At 41.4% G+C, this 22,282-nt stretch overlaps 1 protein-coding gene across 1 annotated transcript in view; it reads right to left on the bottom strand.

The window, feature by feature from the left end:
- ABHD5 (abhydrolase domain containing 5, lysophosphatidic acid acyltransferase) overlaps window positions 1-22,282 on the bottom strand; it is a 45,105-nt gene that overhangs the window by 8,945 nt on the left and 13,878 nt on the right. Inside the window, exons 2-3 of the mRNA XM_065884596.1 lie at window positions 10,036-10,121; window positions 6,630-7,002 (exon numbers count right to left, since the gene is read on the bottom strand). Of these exons, the coding sequence (XP_065740668.1) occupies window positions 6,630-7,002; window positions 10,036-10,121 (459 nt within the window). The remainder of the gene's footprint in view (window positions 1-6,629; window positions 7,003-10,035; window positions 10,122-22,282) is intronic.

Here is a 22,282-nt window from a genome sequence, read left to right as displayed (position 1 = left end):
GATTTCAGTTTGGTGAACAGGAACACATTTACCCTATGCATAACATCATGATATACTGGCATTAGATTCTGTTCCTAATCCTTTCCTAACTTTCTTCTTTACTTCAGAGACAGAAAAGCTTCATTCCAAACTCATATAAAAATTGTTTCATGTCACTAATAGTTTTAATTTTTCCATCTTAGGAAGCATCTTTCTGATGAGGGAAAACCAGAACCATGTCCTTGTGATTGTATCACGGTATAACACATCATAAAGATCTTCAACAATACATAAATGTCCTGACACAAAACGATATTCAACTGTAGCCAAAACAGTCAACAAATGGCAGTAAAAATCTCCCAAGGGTGAACCGACACTGATTCTGTGTCGGTCATAATCGAAATAGAAAGGTAAAAAAAACAGAACATGGGAACAGACAGCTATTATTTTCCCAATATAAGAAGTTTTCTTATTTTTGTCAGTACAGATAAGGATGAGTTAGTAATGAATCCTTTGCTCTGACTGCATTTTCTCAAACAGAAAGCTTCAGAGCACAGACCCAGAGCACAGAGTTCCAAGGACCCTTGGAGAATACCCAGCCCAATCTTTCATCTCATCAGATGAGAAGAAAGGTGAGATGTACTATGTGACTCACTCCAGAACCTAAAGCTAGTCAATGCAGAACTAGGGCTATGATCCTTATTTCCCAACCCCAGTGTACTAACAGATGCCAACAAGCCATTGGGCAGAAGGCTCTCTTTCCTAAGAATAGGCCAAGCAACATAAGCTAAACAGATTAGTAAAGGTAGGGCTTAACTCTTATCAACTCTAGGCCAGTCCTAACACTATACTCTAAATCTCATAGCATCCAGAAGATCTGTAGAATGTAACTATGAATCTGTGTGAAGATATGTCAAATGTGAGATTTCCATATACTTAGAGTGACATCACGGCTTAAAAGTTTTATGAGACTATTTTCTAATAGTGTATGGAAATGGAGGTGAAAATGAATTTCTTTTTAAAAAAAGTTGTCTCTCATATTCTGACTGCCTCCTAAATTCCTATGACAGCCCACAGTGAGATTTGAGGGTTGGGGAGGGGGACACATGCCAGAGGTATGAGTGGAATTAATGAAACAGCCACCTAGTTGAAAGCAGCAAAGATTCATTTCGGGGAAACAGCTGGTATTATTCACTACTGACTTACCTAAAGAGAAAAACGAACTCTTTATTAAAACATACTCTACCGGAAAAGATGATTAAATTTTCTTACAAACTTGTTATGGGATTTTGCCCAGTCTGCTCTGAGTTCTTACTGACCTGCTAACCCAAGAAGGGGCAGGACAAAGGAAACTTTAGGGAGGAAAGTCTCACCTATCTCTAGTTAACTGATGGTATTGTTTTTGCCTTCGTTTTGGCTTGCCTTGTTTAGTATGGATCTATGAGATTTTAACAGGTTACACAGAGTATATATATAGGAGCAGATAACATTTTTTTTTCTTTTTGAAATGGAGTAAATTGCCCCAACTGTTGTTTGATCCTATGCCTTCAGCCTAGCACATGGTAGATGCTCAGTAAACATTTGGAATATTGTGCTTTTCCGGTTTCCTTTTGATCCTTATCTATAATGATGTACAAATTTTATAAAGTATAATCAGAGTAAGCATAGGAGTTAGTCCAGTCTGAATTTTTCTGGTCCCCTGGATGACATGAGAACATCACTGTTATTTCTCATATTAATCTTGCAGGTCATTACTCATTAGTGGGTAGTAAAATCCACTTACAGAGTCAGAGCCAGTCTGTTTTTTAATAAAATTGTATAATTTGAAATAGAAAAATGTATCACATAACAAAACTTTTGTTTCAGACACACATATAATCATTACTGAGGGTTGCAGTCAAAAAAGTTGGAAAACAATTTTTTAAAAGCTCTGCAACAACGTCTAAACTGTAGTTATATATCATCTGCCTCCACTTGTAAAAAGCCTCAGAAAATAACTGTCGCTTATTTTTGGTTTTAAGGATTTTAAATGAGAGACCATGCAAAGCACTTAGGCTGGCGGCTCTCAAATAACAAATACCCAGTAAATGCTAGCTAGTTATAGTAGCAAATACAGGAAGATTACTAGAGAATAATTCATTCTAGAAGCATGGGAAGACAGTGGCTGGGACCATGTAAGGAATGAGTAATTTAACTTTTTTTATTCTTCAGAAAAGCTTTATCACAGGCTTTGGCTCACACTCCTTATAATCCTGCACCAGACCAAGTTCCCAGGCTATCTTCTCACCTGCTTCTCTAGTAAGAAGATCATCTCCTCATTTGCTAGGCGTTATTTAGTTTTAATGTATATCCAAACTCATATACTAATCCAGACTCACCCTCTAATATCCCACAGAGGATAGCCTGATGGGATTGTTAGTTCACATCTAGGCTTAAGGAGCGGGTCTAGCCAGACAGCATGTGAGTCATCCTATCAGACATCTTTATCAAGAATCAGAGGCTAGGGACCTCCCTGGTGATGCAGTGGTTAAGAATCCACCTGCCAATGCAGGGGACACAGGTTCAAGCCCTGGAAGCCCGGGAAGATCCCACATGCCCCGGAGCAACTGAGCCTGTGCACCACAACTACTGAGTCTGCACTCTAGAGCCCACGAGCCCCAACTACTGAGCCTTCATGCCACAATTACTGAAGCCCACGTGCCTAGAGCCCGTGCTCCACAACAAGAGAAGCCACTGCAATGAGAAGCCCGTGCACCACAATGAAGAGTAGCCCCCGCTCACCACAACTAGAGAAAGCCTGCGCACAGCAACGAAGACCCCCTCCCCTAAAAAAAAGAAAGAGGAAAAAAAAAGAATCAGAGGCTAATGCAAACTACAGGAAAAACAAAGAACCAGCAAAGCAGGAACACAAGAAGAGCTCATCAGTATAGAAACATAATGAAGCATTCTTCTCCAGGTTAGTCATTACAGTAGGTCTTGAGTTTGAAGATGGTGAGCAGATTACAGCCTACAGGGCAAAGAAGTAGGTAACACCTGCTCCAACATTCTGGGACAGCTGAGTCTAAATGCTAACAAGTCTACGGAGACCTGACTTTCACAAGACTTAAAGTCAGCTACCAGCCAGAAATAATACAACAACAGGAATGACCAGACCCAGAACCAAAATGTATAAAGGAGTTTACAGGACCTACTAAGGAACAAGGAAAAGGACCAGAAAGAACTCGAGTCAGTGCACAAATGAGGCATTCTCATAAAGAAGTTAGCCCCAGATAGTTCCCATTGGTTCCAAGCCACTGAGGGGAGGATGGGGCACAGAACAATAAACTTAAATACCTGTAACTTCGAGTCAAGTAGAACAGTCTTTCTTCTCAAGACGGGCTGATAAGAAATGCTCAGCCCAGCTCCACATAGTCTGGAGACAGGAGACAGAGCCAGGCAAGGTCAAAAGCAAGATGATCTGAAAACCTTTTAGTGGAGAAGACCAGTTGTAACCTATACTGTTGTGACTTGGAATGGATCTCTTTGCTAAACACTTTCTAAGTTAATAAAAGTTTTCATAGTGTCCTTTTCCTTAGTTTATAACAAATACCTATAAAATACAGATAGTCTCTGTATGGGATCCTGAACAGCAGGGGCCAGAATGAAAAGGAAAATGAAAAGGAAACACTGAGTACACAAATGAAAGAAAGGAGACGGTATCTTTGGCTATTGTTGCTGGTTTCCTCTATTCCCTTTGTTCCCCCCTTAAGGTGATCAGACACTGCTTGATGAAGATTTTACAGAGTGGCAGCCCAAGACACCTCACACAGTGGTCCTGTTTAATTAATGCAGCATATTAATCTACAAGTAAAATTACAGAAAACATCTCTAATTATCACACATCACGGTAAGAGAACGGAGATGAACTAAGGTCATTTTAGGGGAAGGAACGTGAGGTTTGTGCCTCCATTTGGAGTTATCCATTAATCAGTTCATAACTTCTCTGCCCACCAACCACACAGCCTTTCCAGAATGGCCCAGATGTCCCCCTAGAACAGGACCTTTGCAATTTTTGTCCCTACTACCTAGAATGCTCTCCTGCTACATCCCTTTGAGACCTCCGCCTCAGCTCGAATTACACTTCTTTAGGATACCATAATGGACCTGAGACTGGGTCAGATATTCATCCAGATTTCTCAGAGCTGTCATGCTACTCATGTGGTTATTTGTGTCTTTTCCCCCAATGCACTGTAAGCCTTACAAGCACACAAAGTCACTCAACATTATTTAAACAGAACCAACCTGTTTACTTCAATGAAGGACTCATCCAGGTACTTTTACATAAAGAATCACAATTGCTGAATACTCAGTTTTTAATCAATATCAAGAATCTGGGGGAAATATGGGATCACTGCCACAAGTTAGGCTATAGAACAACTTTTATGGACAGAGGCACTCTGCTGCTCATAGAGATGAAGCACACAGGTTGGCCTAATGTACCAAAAATTGGAAAAAATTAGTTTTTATTTATTTTCTATTATTAGAATCATTCCTAAACAAGTACATTAAACTAGGCATTTTCACGCTTCTCCTCAAACTGTCCTATAAAAATAAACAAAGAATGAAAGAATGGGGCTGCCCATAAAAGATTAAGGGCAGAAATAGGTATGGATTGGGACATAAGTCCCAACAAGTCAAAAAAAGTGTTGTCTTTGTGGTTTTTTCCTCCATGCATAGAAACAATAGAAATTAAAGAGCTGTGGTTTTACTTAGGAGAAAAAAAAAGTACAGATTATATCTATCATACCTGAGGAGGCAAAGAAAAACGTCATATTCTCAAAGTCCACTTGAGAAAAAAGAGAGAAGAGATAAGAAAAGAAGCACAGTGAGTGAAGGAAATTAACTGAACGTCATTTGGTCTCTATTAGACCATTTTATCCTCTCCTCTCACCCCACCCCACCAAAATCTTTCTGAAACGCAAAGATTTAATCTCATGACAGCATAATAAAAATGGTCCTTGTAGGGGAGGCTATGCATGTGTAGGAACAAGGATTACATGGGAAATCTCTGTACCTCCCTCTCAAACAGCTCTAAAAAAAGTTTTTTAAAAAGGTACCTGGATCAAGTTAAAGTTGGATAAGTGACATTTAGAGTAGGTAGTTACTTACAGGATAAAACAGACCACTCCGCTACACCAGAGAAAATATGTGTATGCCACCAAGCAGCTTTTCTGGCTCAGGTAAAACCTCTCAGATCACGCAGATGGCGACCCTGACAACCACCCAACTGCTTAGTAGGAGTGCAACTTGGAAGAGACAGCTAATGCTAAATCTCACTCACTATGAGGCTTGCTATAATTATGAACACTTACACTGGTAGCAGTCAATTGTGTTTAACTACATTTGGATCTGTGAGTCTGCTGAACTGTTCTATTAACCATAACATCTGATCTTCTATGGAAATCTAGATGAATTTGCTTAGTCAGGATCAAGCACAAAAAGTCTCTGTAAGGTAAGAAATTAACACAAATGGGGACCATTACGGAGCAGTGAGGACGTCTGCAGCAAAGGAAATGATGTCTCTATAAGAACAGAGACATTCTTATTCATTGATCTCTTTCTTCTCCGGTAAAAGAGAAGTGCTCCAAGGGAAGCCATTCTGAAAAGCAACATAGGAAAAAAGCTAGGGGGAAGGAGAACCCTGGAGGTTAACTGCCACCTTCCTATACTGTGTGCTACACTGCGGTATCATCTGGTCTATACTTACTAATCATACAAAATATGATTTTGTGACCTCCCCCCAGATTAGCAACATAAATAATAGGAAATAGCATAAGAAAATAAGGTAAAGAAAGGAAGAGAGGGCTGCCCTGGTGGCGCAGTGGTTGAGAGTCTGCCTGCCAATGCAGGGGACGCGGGTTCGTGCCCCAGTCCGGGAAGATCCCACATGCCGCGGAGTGGCAGGGCCCGTGAGCCACGGCCGCTGAGCCTGCGCGTCCGGAGCCTGTGCTCCGCAACGGGAGAGGCCACAGCATTGAGAGGCCCGCGTACCGCAAAAAAAAAAAAAAGAAAGGAAGAGATGTTACAAAGATTCTGAAGTAAACACTCATTAATTCAATGACTCAGAAAAAAATTCTATAGCAATAAAGGTTAGGGCACAGTATAATAATAAAAAAAGCTAAAAGATATTCTATGCAGGTGTATTTTCTGTAGCTTAGAGATGTGGAAACTAAAATTTAGAGATTAAGTGATTTGCTCTAAGCCATAAAGATAGCACTAGCACCTACGTCTTCTAATTTCTAACCTCTGGTTTTCTATTGCAGCTTACTAAAACCTGGAAAAGGTTAGGAAAAGCCTGCTGGATCCATAGGTCTAATGATAATAATAACTGTAAACAATAACAACACAACAGTTTTTACTCATGGCTTAAATTGTGTACATTCTAACAAATAGAAAGTCCTTTCACAAGCCTCCTACCAATGTGTAGCATATGTAATAGGAAAACCTGACAACACTATTTCTGCTACTAAATTGGCCATCAGTTGTGGCTATTCAGTCTACAGGGTCCTTTAAGACAATGACTGTCTTATAAGGTTCAGACACCAACAACCACCAAAGAGGGGAACTGGAAACCAGCGCTTGGGTGCCTCTCTTTTGTCACCATCACTTACCTTGATGGGTACTTCAGTGAGTAGGCAGCAGCCAGGAACCCACCCAGGTTGTGTCCAAGCAAAATCATTTTGTCCAATCCTAATGCACATCTCCACTCTTCAATGGATTCCACAAACTGATTCTCTACTTCTTCTGCATCACTGTCAAATCTGGGTCTGCTACTTCGTCCAAAGCCCAGCAGGTCAAAAGCATAGACAGGTCTATTGGTGCAAAGATCTCCAAAATTCAGTGCCCAGAGTCCAAGACCTCCTCCAAAACCATGGAGGAGGACAAGTGGAGTCATATTTGAAATATTATGAGAAAGCTTCAGTGTCCATACTTTATTTCCATTAGATACACGAACAGGTCCTTTTCTGTATGTGCAGGGGACACCTAATGGAAACACAAAAGAGAGATTCTGCTTAGTGTCACTACTTCTGAGAAGGGGAGTATTCTCAGAGCAATCAGAAATGAATAATCTAGAAACCATCTGGTATTCATTTATATGAGTTTAGCCTGTATTATATCAGCCCTAAAAAAAAAGTGCACATTTTATTGAAGCAATTCTTTTTTTCTTTAATTTTATTTATTTGTTTATTTCTTCATTGTGGTGCACAGGCTTCTCATTGCAGTGGCTTCTCTTGCTGCAGAGCATGGGCTCTAGGTGAGCGGGCTTCAGTAGTTGTGGCATGCAGGCTCAGTAGTTGTGGCTCACAGGCTCTAGGGTGCAGGCTCAGTAGTTGTGGTGCACACACTTAGTTGCTCAGCAGCACGTGGGAGCTTCCCGGACCAGGACTCAAACCCATGTCCTCTGCACTGGCAGGCGGATTCTTAACCAATGCACCACCAGGGAAGTCCCAAAGCAAGTATTTCTTAATTACCATATTTTACATCTTGGTGGTAAGATCTATCTCAGACAAGTCTCAAGCAACTGTGGCCTAGGTTTTCTGGCAAGTCATGTCAGCTCTTTGGACTTCTTTCCATATCTATCAGTTGAGGGTACTGGAGTGGAACTTAGTGGCTGCTGAATCCATTATTTTAAAGTCTCTAGCTTTACAGACAATAGAATACTACCTTGTATGTGTAGAACACTTGAAGATTAAGCATTGAACATTGAACTCAGACTCAAAAGAAACATTTTTTTCCTAAAACATCATCATGAATTTAGGGAAGAATTAACATGTATTAAACACATAACTGAAATCTTAAGTCATCATAATGTTTAGTAGAAAAAGATGGCAGGAACTGCTCAGCATGAGGTGCCAGGTAGTCTGAGTTCGTATCCAACAATCTCTCTAGAGGAAGCAAATAATCACAATTTTGTAGATAAAAAATCTTTCTTGCCCTCAATGCTACAGGACTAAATACTTTAAATCTCCCCCAAAACTGACTAAAGATGAAACTAATTTCAAATTCTTTTACATTAAATTATCAACTGAATAGCTACACTTTAGATATATCTTAAATTATTTGTGCATATACATCTGCAGTGGACAAACACAGAGAACCGGGAGTTTCTGCCCTTTAACCAAATAATCTCCAGTTTTGTACCCACATAGTGGCAGAGGGGAAACCCAGCATTTGTTCAGAATATTAACAGAGCCCAGAGTGAGTGGAAATGACACCAGTTTAGGAAAGGAGGTGATCCGGTACTAGTGCCAAGCCAAACCACATTCTGAACATAGATGTCTGCGCATTCCCATAAAAACGATCTGTGACCTCTATGAGAGAGCTCACCCCACTGTATTAGTTGCTTGCTTCTATGTCTGATATTAAAGCAGGGGCCAATTCTCACTCCTATTTGCATCCCTAGAACCCAGCAGTAGGAAATCAGTATGTCTGTTAAACACATGAATTGAGTATCTAGCACCCGTTTTTTTTTAATCTCTTGACAAGAATTTTTTCTTTTAGTAAATCACAATGACAACTTTGCCAGCTTTGTAGAGAACAAGATTACCCAACCATACAGAGTAGAAATCCATTTGCATGTTAAAAATCCATATAAGATGGCTAATTGTCCCCTTCTTTGGATATATCCAGTTATGGTCACTTACTCCTGAATCATTCAAATGCACAAACAAAATTCATTTGTGGCAGAGAGTATGAAAAACAGGTGTGGACAAGTATATGCACAAATATACATAATAATCATGTAGGTGCACTGCACCACGTAAGCTCTTCCTCTAAACAAAATTTCACAGTAAACACCATTACTTGAAAGTATACCCACAGATATCTGGGAACACTTTGACAGTACAAGTGTGGGTAAATTTCAGTGCTCACAAGAAACAAAAAAGATAAAGGTTTCCGCACTACTATAAATGTAGACATAAAGAATCCTAGAATACTAGACTAAGGATCACCCCGCCCACTCCTCTTATGGGCAAAAACTAGGAAGGTGAGAAAAGGAACTTGCCCAAGACGCTGTAACCCCTGGATTGCAGCCCTGGGCCTAGAACAGGTTACCTGGATGTAGTCCAGTATGTGTTCTACTAGACAAGGCTACTTGCTCTGCGATACCTACAGCCTGCTCTCAGAGCAGTCTGCGGACCTCTAGTGAGCCACAGATCCTTTCAGGAGGTCTCACGAGGTCAAAACTATTTTCATAACAATCTAAGACTTTATTTGCCTTTTCCACTCTCATTCTCTGATGGGTATACAGTGGAGTTTTCCAGAGGTCACATGATAAGTGACTACCAACAGTCTGAATGCAGAAGCAGATATGAGAATCCAGCTGCCTTACATTAAGCCAGATATTAAAGAGGTGTAAACTTGTAAACAATGTTACTCTTTTCACTACATTTGTTTAGAAAGCAGTTATTTTTAGAAAACATGTTATTTATTTTAACCTGCAATGGGTTTATTACTATTGTTTTAAAATAAATTAATAAGTTGACATATTTTGAATTATTCAGCTTTAATTTTTTTTTTTTTTTTTTTTTTTGGCGGTATGCGGGCCTCTCACTGCTGCAGCCTCTCCCGTTGCGGAGCACAGGCTCCGGACGCGCAGGCTCAGCGGCCATGGCTCACGGGCACAGCCGCTCCCTGGCATGTGGGATCCTCCCTGACCGGGGCACAAACCCATGTCCCCTGCATCAGCAGGCGGACTCCCAACCACTGCACCACCAGGGAAGCCCTCAGTTTTAATTTTTAATACAGTAAATATTGATAGCTATAACCTCTAAACAAAGCTCCTTGGGGTACTTCCTAATTTAAGAGTATAAAAGGGACTCAAGACCAAAAAGTTTGAGAACCCTTGACTTCTTCCCACATTTACGTACTTACTGATGACATGTAAAAGGAAAAAAATGTTCTTTTGCCAACAACTAACACACAACAGAATCTGATCTTCAGTTTCAAGGCGATGCTTTATATTGGACCTATTTTAGTAAATGGCTCAGTTAACTTATAAGAAGAAAACCTTACATTTTAAAATTTTCTCTTCAGCTTCTTTAAGGTGTGATGTTGACGAAGGACACCATGTGGGAAGCCAACCAGTTAGCCATCCTGACCTGGAGCATCAAAAACAAAATACAAATAAGTGAGTTAATGCTCTTCTCAACTCCCAACTGTTACATAGGGAGAAGAAAAGCAGAATAAAAAGTATACTGTCCGTGTGATGAGGAAGCTATCTGTATGTGACAAATTCACCTAATAGGTACAAAGCATTGTGATAAAGTACTGGGATACAGATACCTTCAACCTGAGAACCTACAAGTAGATCTCCAAGTCCATCTTACCTTCATGGATAGTAAGATTCCACATAATCAAGCAGAGACTAAAAATGGGCAGAACAAGAAAAGACAAAAAAGGCATTCCACCACCCCACTGCAAGACAGTTTCTTATCAGGGTGGAAGTACAAAAAAGTTAAAGACCATGAGTACGATCATTTCAATGGCAGGTTCACAGCAAGTACAAAATATACCTACTGTGAGGGCTGAGAGAAGAGACATCTTATTAAAATATGAGATTTTTTTTAAAGCTTCAAATCTCATGGTTAAGTGTAAAACACATCCCTAATACAAATGCAGAGGATGGGCCCATGTCCAATCTACCTAGCATGAACGGTTAACTTTTAAAAGCTTTGGATTCCAGCAAGCAGTAGATGATAAGAAGGTCCCAGGCATCTGGCAGAAGACAGCGAAACAAAGAGAACAAGGAAGCAGGCCTTGCGCAAGAGGAGACAAAAGGCATGGGGAGGCTGGAACTGACACACTTTGCTCTTAGCCAACCAAGGAGAGGGTGAGCCTTCAACTTCTGGTCTAGCAGCAGACCCCAGGCATATCCTAACAATCTGAGATAATGCAGGGCATTAGCAGTCATCTGACAGTTAGCAAGCGCTCAGCATATGGCCAGTATCACTTAAAGTGAGAACTTTCTCATCAAAGAGAAAATGAATTAAAGAAGAAAAGAAACCAACTACTGCAGAGTCCAGATGAGAGGTAAGAGCCAGAACGAAGGCTTTGGCAACAGGGATGGAGACAAGAAGATGAGGAATATTTAAAACTAAAACAGGGGGCTTCCCTGGTGGTGTAGTGGTTGAGAGTCCGCCTGCCGATGCAGGGGACACGGGTTCGTGCCCCAGTCCGGGAAGATCCCACATGCTGCTGAGTGGCTGTGTCCGTGAGCCATGGCCGCTGAGCCTGCGCGTCCGGAGCCTGTGCTCCGCAACGGGAGAGGCCACAGCAGTGAGAGGCCCGCGTACCGCAAAAAAAAAAAAAATAGCTGTGAATAGAGAAATGTGCTAAGTTCTGAGTGGGTTGATACAGCATCTACCTTTTCTAAGGTTTGTAGGCTCATCCTACTCCATTTCCCTTCCCTGTAAAATTTCTCTGGGCATTATGTGTAACAGGCGCTCAATAAATAATGTTTGCTTAATGATTAAGTCACTCACAAACCAAGGTACTCCCAGTCCAAGCTACACCCATTTCACAGATGTGAACACTGAGGTTCAGAAATGCAGGCCCAAGAGTATTCAGCTAGTAAGTGACATAAGCAGAGATGTGACCTGAATTCTGAGTGACTTCAAAACACTTTTTTTCTCAGGTGACTACCTTCCTTAAAATGTCTGAGGAGTTGTCAGAATAAAATCACATTCCTTAAATCTGCACAGAAGATGCTTTACAATCCATCCACAGGTTACTTCGCCCCATCTTGTTTTTTCACACTGTACTTTTTTTTTTTTTGCAGTACGTGGGCCTTTCACTGTTGTGGCCTCTCCCATTGTGGAGCACAGGCTCCGGACGCGCAGGCTCAGCGGCCATGGCTCACGGGCCCAGCCACTCCGCGGCATGTGGGATCTTCCCGGACCGGGGCATGAACCCGCATCCCCTGCATCGGCAGGCGGACTCCCAACCACTGCACCACCAGGAAAGCCCCACATTGTACTTTTTCAATACCTCATAACTCCCAAAATTCCATGTTATTTTATGCCTCTATGGCTTTTCCCTCTGCCCAGAATACCTTGTCTTTTCTGAGATACTGTCCCTGATCCTGATGCCAAGAGCACAGGTGATTAGTCAGTCCTCTGGCCCTTGTTACAGGTATAGTTACTATTGCTGTGGTTACTTGTCTACTATTTATCTGCCCTACTGCACTCTGAGCACAATGAATACTAAACCCACGTTAAAAGTCATTCGTATATTGCCAGTGCCAAACACACTAACCGGCTTGTGGCCACGTGAGTGCCTGGTAACTGTGTGTGTGAAATGAAGGCCTTGGTCAAAAGAAATACAAGAAGCAGATGGAGGAAGGCAAATGAGGTTCATTTCTATAGGCAGAGAGCACTTACAGTTCCACTAGTTCTTTATTAGGTGACAGGATATGGGCAAGATGTGGGCCTGAAACCCCCCCAAAACAAGAAAAACAAATGTCAACGCAAAAAGATCAGTCAAGAAAAGGGTAATCAACAGAATGAACAATTTAGGAAGGTGATGAAAAGCACTGTAACTCACATTTTTTCTCATATATATAAATTTTTCCTTTTTATCTGCTAGTCAACTTTCTTCTTGTCTCTTTATCTTCAGATATAAAAACTTCCTAGTAAGGTCCATAAGTAAGCATATATATATGTATGTATGTATGCACGTACACACAAACACAGGATTAAAGGACAGGACTATAAGCAGATGTATTTGGTCAGGTTTTCATGGCATGTGGGTTATACTATGGAGATATTATATGAATAAAAGAATGTCAGGGTTCCAGTTCAAGATGGAAGATCCTGATCTCACCTCCTCCACACTCACACTGAAATCTACAGCTACACAGTCAACAATTTCCTCTGACAATAACCTAAAAACTGGCAGAGAAAGGCCCTCCACATCACCCAAACCAGAGAGACACCACATCGAAGCAGGTGTGAAAGGCTGAGACACAATCTCACGATAAACCCCACCCTGGTGCAGCGACCCACAGTCGGGAGGGAACTCAAAACCCAGAGCTTCTCCCCGAGGAGCAAAGGGCTCATAACCCACATTGGGCACCCCGATTTTTAAGACTGGCAGCTGAAAGATGAGCCCCCAAAATGTCTGGCTTTGAAGACCAATGGGGCTCAAGCCCCTGAAACACATGGGGTGTGGCAAATCGAGGAATGGCTCTTAAAGGGCTTGTGTGCAGACTCACCTGCACCAGGGCCCAGCACAGAAGCAGCCTTTCGAAATCACCCGGGCTTTACGTGAAAGAGACTAATTTCCTAATTTTAAAGCAATGGCCGAAGGAGCAGGGGCCTGCTGGGATGCTCTCCAGGGACGGAGACTGGTGGACACCATCTTCCTGCTCCCCCTCTGCCATTTTATGTTTGGTGACCCAGTTTTTATGTTTGCTACCCAGAGGACACCCCTTGATCACCTGGCTCTGGCAGTCAGAGGGGCTTGTGTTCCTGGGTCCCATGGGACTGTAACAATCAGAGAGACAGTTCTTGGCAGACTGCCACTCTCAGGACACCACACAGACAGTTGACAGAAACACATCCCTAGTCTCTCTGAGAAAGTGGCCTATTTATTTGTCCAGGAGTTTTGGCCTTAGAAGCAGGTTTCTGGTTTGGCACACATTAACGACTACAGAGGTGCTTTCATGGAACAGAGGCTGGGAGATGCCATTTTGCACTCACCCTCTGCCTTGCTATAGCTCACCAATATCTCCCAGAAAGGAGCTTGTGTACTCCTCTGGAGCCCTGATTTGTGCGACTGCTGCCCAAGCGACGCCTCCAAACCTGGAGGCCAGCAAGGCTTACGGTTGTGGTCCCACAGCAATATATATACATACATATTTGCATTATTTAGAAACTGATACGTAAGGTTTTGGCTTCCATTCAGCCTGAATCTAGGTGCTGACTGAGATCCTCCCCTTTGGGACACTGGCCTTGGCACATCCTCTACTGGGAACCAGTCAAAATAAAATAAGCTTCTTGGACAATCACAAAGGTTTGAAAGACACGAAGAGCTAGGGCAGGGTTAAACAATAAGGTTTATCTCCTATGGTCAACCCTTTAAGACTAGGAGAAGTGGTTGTTTTTCATCTATTGCACAGAAACCAACAGAGAATCAAGCAAAATGAAGAAACAGAGGAATGTGTTCCAAACAAAAGAACATGATAAAACCCCAGGAAAAAAGAAAAAAAACGCTAATGGAACAAAGATGAGTAATTTACCTGATAAAGAGTTCAAAGTAATGGTCGTAAAGATGCTCACTGAACTTGGGAGAATAAACATGGTGAGAATTTTGACACAGAGACAGAAAATACAAGAGAGTTCCACACAGAAATCACGGAACTGAAAAATATGAACTAAAAAATACACTAGATGTGGAAATTCCCTGGCAGTTCAGTGGTTAGGACTTGGCACTCTCACTGCAGGGGCCCGGGTTCAATCCCTGCGCAGGGAACTAAGATCCCAAAAGCCACACAGTGTAGCCAAACAAACAAACAAAACAAAACACTAGGTGAGTTCAACATCAGACTAGACAAAGCAGAAAAAAAAGGATCAATGAACCCAAGACAGGGCAGAGGAAATCACCCAAACAGAGTAGGAAAAAGAAAAAAGAATGATAAAAAAAAATAAAGATACCATAAGGGACTTATAAGAAAACATCAAGCTGAGTAATAGTCACACTTTAGGAGTCCCAGAAAAAGGAGAGAGAGAGAAAAGGGCAGAAAACTTATTTTAAGAAATAAGGGCTGAAAACTTGCCTAACCTGGGAAAAGAAAAAGACATCCAGATTCAGGAAGCCCAGAGAGTTACAAATAAGATGAACCTAAAGAGACCCACACTAAGACACATTATAATTAAAATGCCAGAAGTTAAAAACAAGGAGAGAATCTTAAAAGCAGAAAAAGAAAAATAATTTTTTATACATAAGGTACCTCATAAGTCTCTCGGTTGATTTTTCAGCAGAAACTGCAGGACAGAAGGGAGTGGCATGATATATTTAAAGTCATGAAAGAAAAAAAATTTTGAACCAATAACACTTTAACCAGCAAAGTTATTCAGAACTAAATAAGAGGTAGAGTTTTCCATACAAGCAAAAGCTAAAGGAGTTCATCACTACTAAACCAGCCTTACAAGAAATGTTAAAGGGATTTCTTTAAGCTGAAAAAAAACAGCACTAATTACTAACCAGAAAACATATCAAAGTATAAATCTCACTGGTAAAGGTAAATATACATAAAGGTAGTGCACTAACCACTACTAAAACTAGTACGAAGATTAAAACACAAGGGACTTCCCTGGTGGGACAGTGGTTAAGAATCCACCTGCCAATGCAGGGAACACGGTTTGAGCCCTGGTCCAGGAAGATTCCAAATGCCGCGGAGCAAATAAGCCCGTGCGCCACATCTACTGAGCCTGCACTCTACAACCCGCGAGCCACAACTACTGAGACCATGAGCCACAACTACTGAGACCATGTGCCACAGATACTGTAGCCCGCACACCTACAGCCCCATGCTCCACAACAAGAGAAGCCACCGCAATGAGAAGCCCACGTACCGCAATGAAAAGCCCACGCACCGCAACGAAGAGTATCCCCCACTCACCACAACTAGAGGAAGCCCGCATGCAGCAACGAAGACTCAACACAGCCAAAAATAAATTTTAAAAAAACCAACAAATAAATTTATTTTTAAAAAAAGATTAAAAGGCAAAAGTAGCTAAATCAAGTAAACAACCTAACTTTATACCTCAAGAAAAATCTCAAGTAAACAACGTAACTGTACACCTCAAGGAACTAGAAAAGGAAGAAACAAGGCCCAAAGTTAGTAGAAGGAAGGAAATAACAAAGAGAAAAAATAAGTGAAACAGAGACTAAAACAACAATAGAAAAGATGAGTGAAACTAAGATTTGGTTCTTTGAAAAGATAAAACTGACAAACCTTTAGCCAGACTCACTCAAAATCAAAAATGAAAAAGGAAGCATTACAACTGACAGCACAGAAATACAAAGAATAATAAGAGAGCTACTGTGAAAAATTATATGCCAACAAATTGGACAACTGAGAAGAAATGGATAAATTCCTAGAAACATACAACCTTCCAAGACTGAATCATGAAGAAACAGAAAATTTAAACAGAATGATTACTAGTAAAGAGATTGAATCAGTAATTTTACAACTCCCTACAAAGAAAAGTAAGAGACCAGACAACTTCACTGGTGAATTCTACCAAACATTCAAAGAAGAATTAATACCAATCCCTCTCAAACTATGCCAAATAACAGAAAAGGAGCAACACTTCCAAACTCGTTTTACAAGGCCAGCATTTCTCAATACCAAAATAGACAAGGACACCACACAAAAAAGAAAATTACAGGTCAATATCACTGATGAACATAGATGTAAAAATCCTCAACAAAATGTAAGCCAACTGGATTCAACAATACGTATATTAAAAGGATCACATACCACTATCAAGTGGAGTTTATTCCAAAGATACAAGAATGGTTCAACAATCGCAAATCAATGTGATATACCACATGAATAAAATGAAGGATAAAAATCGTATGATCAAGAGAGACCTTCAAGAAGGTGGAGGAGTAAGACATGGAGATCACCTTCCTCCCCACAAATACATCAAAAATACACCTACACATGTGGAACAACTCCTACAGAACACCTACTGAGCGCTGGCAGGAGACTTCAGACTTCCCAAAAGGCAAGAAAATCCCCATTTACCTGAGTAGTGCAAAAGAAAAAAGAAAAAACAGAGAGAAAAGAATAGAGACGGACCTGCACCTCTGGGAAGGAGCTGTGAAGGAGGAAAAGTTTCCACACACTAGGAAGCCCCTTCACTGGCAGAGATGGGGGGTGGGTGGGGGGGAAGCTTCGGAGTCACAAAGGAGAGTGCAGCAACAGGGGTGCAGAGGGCAAAGAGGAGAGATTCCCACAGAGAGGATCAGTGCCGACCAGCACTCACCAACCTGAGACGCTTGTCTGCTTACCCGCCAGGGCAAGTGGGGGCTGGGAGCTGAGGCTTGGGCTTTGGAGGTCAGATCCCAGGGAGAGGACTGGGGTTGGCTGTGTGAACACAGCCTGAAGGGGGCTAGGGTGCCACAGCGAGACAGGAGAGAGTCTGGGGAAAAGTCTGGACCTGCCAAGGAGGGAAGAGACCACTGTTTTGGGGGTGTGTGAGGAGAGGGGATTCCTTCCCCATGTGCCCACAGAAGGCAGGGCACCGCCTAAATGAGCTCCTGAGATGGGCGCCAGCCACAGCTATCTGCTCATATCCCACATACAGGCGTGAAATGCTAATGCTGCTGCTGCCACCAAAAATCCTGTGTGCCAGCGCAGGTCACTGCCCACACACCCCCGGGAGCCTGTGAAGCACACCACTGCCAGGGTCCCAAGATCCAGGGACAACTTCCCCAGGAGAACACACGGTGCACCTCAGGCTGTTGCAACGTCATGCTGGCCTCTGCCGCCACAGGCTCGCCCCACATTCCAATTATGACTACCGTACCCCTCCCTCTCCCTGATCTGAGTGAGCAAGAGAGCCCTAATCAGCCGCTACTTTAACCCCCTCCAGTCTGGGCAGGGAATAGATGCCTGAGGGCGACCTACACACAGAGGCAGGGCGAAAACCAAAGCTGACCCCAGAAGCTGAGCAAAAAAGAAGAGAAAGGGTAATTTCTCCGTGCAGCCTCAGGGTTAGCAGATAAAACCCCACAAACAACTTGATGAACCCTGCAGCTGTGGAATACCTGAATAGACAACGAATATTCCTAAAATGGAGGTGGTGGGCTTTGGGAGCAACTGTAGACTTGGGGTTTGCTTTCTGCAACTGATTTGTTTCTGATCTTTATGTTTATCTTGGTTTAAGTTTTAGTGCTTGTTATCATTGGTGGATTTGTTTATTGGTTTGGTTGCTGTCTCTTATTTTTTTATTTTACTATTTATTTTCTTTCTTTTTTCTTTTTTTTCTTCCTTTTCTTCTGAGCTGTGTGGCTGGCAGGGTCTTGGTGCTTCACCCGGATGTCAGGCATGAGCCTCCAAGGTGGGAGAGCTGAGTCCAGAAGACCACCAGAGATCTCCCGGCCCCACATAATATCAATCAGCGAGAGCTCTCCCAGAGACTCTGTCTCAACGCTAAGACCCAGCTCCACCCAACGGCCAGCAATCTCCAGTGCTGGACACCCCATGCCAAACAACTAGCAAAACAGGAACACAACCCCACACATCAGCAGAGAGACTGCCTAAAGTCATACTAAGTTCACAGACACCCCAAAACACACCACCAGACATGGCCCTGCCCACCAGAAAGACAAGATCCAGCCCCAACCACCAAAACACAGGCACCAGTCCCCTCCCCCAGGAAGCCTACACAAGCCACTGAACCAACCTCACCCACTGTGGACAGACACCAAAAACAACGGGAACTACGAACCTGTAGGCTGTGAAAAGGAGACCCCAAACACAGTAAGTTAAACAAAATGAGAAGAAAGAGAAATATGCAGCAGATGAAGGAGCAAGGCAAAAACTCACCAGACCAAACAAATGAAGAGGAAATAGGTAGTCTACCTATTTCAGAATTCAGAGTAAGGACAGTAAAGATGATCCAACATCTTGGAAAGAAAATGGAGCAAATACAAGAAACGTTTAACAAGGACCTAGAAGAGCTAAAGAGCAAACAAACAATGATGAACAACACAATAAATGAAATTAAAAATTCTCTAGAAGGAATTAATAGCAGAATAACTGAGGCAGAAAACAGAGAAGTGACCTGGAAGATAAAACAGTGGAAATAACTGCTGCAGAGCAGAATAAAGGAAAAAGAATGAAAAGAATTGAGGACAGTCATAGAGACCTCTAGGACAACATTAAACACACCAACATTCAAATTAGAGGGGTTGCAGAAGAAGAAAAGAAAAAGAAAGGGCTTGAGAAAATATTTGATGAGATTACAGTTGAAAACTTCCCTAACATGGGAAAGGAAATGGTCAATCAAGTCCAGGAAGCATAGAGAGTCCCATACAGGATAAATCCAAGGAGAAACATGCCAAGACACATATTAATCAAACTATCAAAAATTAAACACAAAGAAAAAATATTAATAGCAGCAAGGGAAAAGCAACAAATAACATACAAGGGAATCCCCATAAGGTTAACAGCTGATCTTTCAGCAGAAACTCTGCAAGCCAGAAGGGACTGGCAGGACATATTTAAAGTGATGAAAGGGAAAAACCTACAACCCAGATTACTCTACCCAGCACAGATCTCATTCAGATTCGATGGAGAAATCAAAACCTTTACAGACAAGCAAAAGTTAAGGTAATTCAGCACCACCAAACCAGTTTTACAACAAATGCTAAAGGAACTTCTCTAGGCAAGAAACACAAGAAGGAAAAGACCTACAAAAACAAGCCCACAGGGCTTCCCTGGTGGCGCAGTAGTTGAGAGTCCGCCTGCCGATGCAGGGGACATGGGTTCGTGCCCTGGTCTGGGAAGATCCCACGTGTCACGGAGCGGCTAGGCTCGTGAGCCATGGCCGCTAAGCCTGCGCGTCCGGAGCCTGTGCTCCGCAACGGGAGAGGCCACAACAGTGAGAGGCCCGCATACCGCAAAAAAAAAAAAAAAAAACAAGCCCACAACAATTAAGAAATTGGTAACAGGAACATACATACCGATAATGACCTTAAATGTAAATGGACTAAGTGCTCCAACCAAAAGATACAGACTGGCTGAATGGATGCAAAAACAAGACCCATATATATGCTGTCTAAAAGAGACCCACTTCAGACCTAGGGACACATACAGACTGAAAGTGAGCGGATGGAGAAAGATACTCCATGCAAATGGAAATCAAAAGAAAGCTGGAGTAGTAATTCTCATATCAGACAAAATAGACTTTAAAATAAAGACTATTACAAGAGACAAAGAAGAACACTATGTAATGATCAAGGGGTCAATCCAAGAAGAAGATATAACAATTGTAAATATTTATGCACCCAAGATACGAGCACCTCAAGACGTATGGCAAATGCTAACAGCCATAAAAGGGGAAATCAACAGTAACACAACCACAGTAACACAATAACAGCCATAAAAGGGGATATCAACTTTAACACCCCACTTCCACCAATGGACAAATCATCCAAAATGAAAATAGACAAACACAAGCTTCAAATGACACATTAGACCAGATGGACCTAATTGGTATTTATAGGACATTCCACCCCAAAACAATAAAATACACTTTCTTCTCAAGTGCTCATGGAACATTCTCCAGGATAGATCATATGTTGGGTCACAAATCAAGCCTCAGTAAATTTAAGAAAACTGAAATCATATCAAGTATATTTTCTGACCACAATGCTATGAGACTAGATATTATGAGTAAAAAACTGTAAAAAGTAAAAACACATGGAGGTTAAACAATATGCCACTAAATAACCAAGAGGTCACAGAAGAAATCAGAGGAAATCAAAAAATACCTGGAAACAAATGACAACAAAAACATGACGACCCAAAACCTATGGGATGCAGCAAAAGCAGTTCTACGAGGAAAGATTATGCAATACAAGCCTACCTCAAGAAACAAGAAAAATCTCAAATAAACAACCTAACCTTAAACCTAAAGCAATCAGAGAAGGAAGAACAAAAAAACCCCAAAGTTAACAGAAGGAAGGAAATCATAAAGATCAGATCAGAAATAAATGAAAAAGACATGAAGAAAACAACAGCAAAGATCAATAAAACTAAAAGCTGGTTCTTTGAGAAGATAAACAAAATTGATAAACCATTAGCCAGACTCATCAAGAAAAAAATGGAAAGCCTCAAATCAGAATTAGTAATGAAAAAGGAGAAGTAACAATTGACACTGCAGAAATAAAGAAACATGAGAGATTACTACAAGCAACTATATGCCAATAAAATGGACAACCTAGAAAAAATGGACAAATTCTTAAAAAAGCACAAACTTCCGAGACTAAACCAGGAAGAAATAGAAAATATGGACAGACCAATCACAAGCACTGAAATTGAAACTGTGATTAAAAATCTTCCAACAAACAAAAGCCCAGGACCAGATGGCTTCACAGGTGAATTCTATCAAACATTCAGAGAAGAGCTAACACCCATCCTTCTCAAACTCTTCCAAAATATAGCAGAGGGAGGAACACTCCCAAACTCATTCTACGAGGCCACCATCACCCTGATACAAAAACCAGACAAGGATGTCACAAAAAAGAAACCTACAGGCCAATAAGACTGACGAACATAGATGCAAAAATCCTCAACAAAATACTAGCAAACAGAATCCAACAGCACATTAAAAGGATCATACACCATGATCAAGTGGGGTTTATCCCAGGAATGCAAGGACTCTTCAATATATGCAAATCAATCAATGTAATACACCATATTAACAAACTGAAGGATAAAAACCATATGATCATCTCAATAGATGCAGAAAAAGCTTTCAACAAAATCCAACACCCATGTATGATTAAAAACTCTCCAGAAAGCAGGCACAGATGGAACTTACCTCAACATAATAAAGCCCATATATGACAAACCCACAGCCAACATCATTCTCAATGGTGAAAAACTGAAACCATTTCCTCTAAGATCAGGAACAAGACAAGGGTACCCACTCTCATCAGTACTATTCAACATAGTTTTCAAAGTTTTAACCACGGCAATCAGAGAAGAAAAAGAAATAAAAGAAATCCAAATTGGAAAAGAAGCAGCAAAACTGTCACTATTTGCAGATGACATGATACTATACATAGTAAATCCTAAAGATGCCACTAGAAAACTACTAGAGCTAATCAGTGAATTTGGTAAAGCTGCAGGATACAAAGTTAATGCACAGAAATCCCTGGCATTCCTATACACTAACAACGAAAGATCAGAAAGAGAAATTAAGGAAACTATCCCATTCACCAATGTAACGAAAAGAACTAAACACCCAGGAATAAACCTACCTAAGGCGGTAAAAGACCTGTATGCAGAAAACTATAAAACACTGATGAAAGAAATTAAACATGATACAAACAGATAGAGAGATATACCGTGGCCTTGGATTGGAAGAATCAATATTGTGAAAATGACTCTACTACCCAAAGCAATCTACAGATTCAATGCAATCTCCATCAAACTACCAATGGCATTTTTCACAGAACTAGAACAAAAAATTTTACAATTTGTATGGAAATACAAAAGACCCTGAATAGCCAAAGC

The sequence above is a fragment of the Phocoena phocoena genome, chromosome 10 (assembly GCF_963924675.1).
Source record: "Phocoena phocoena chromosome 10, mPhoPho1.1, whole genome shotgun sequence".
NCBI lineage: Eukaryota > Metazoa > Chordata > Mammalia > Artiodactyla > Phocoenidae > Phocoena > Phocoena phocoena.
The sequence above is the reverse complement of the archived record's forward strand: the minus strand, read 5'-3'. Positions and strand labels throughout refer to the sequence as shown.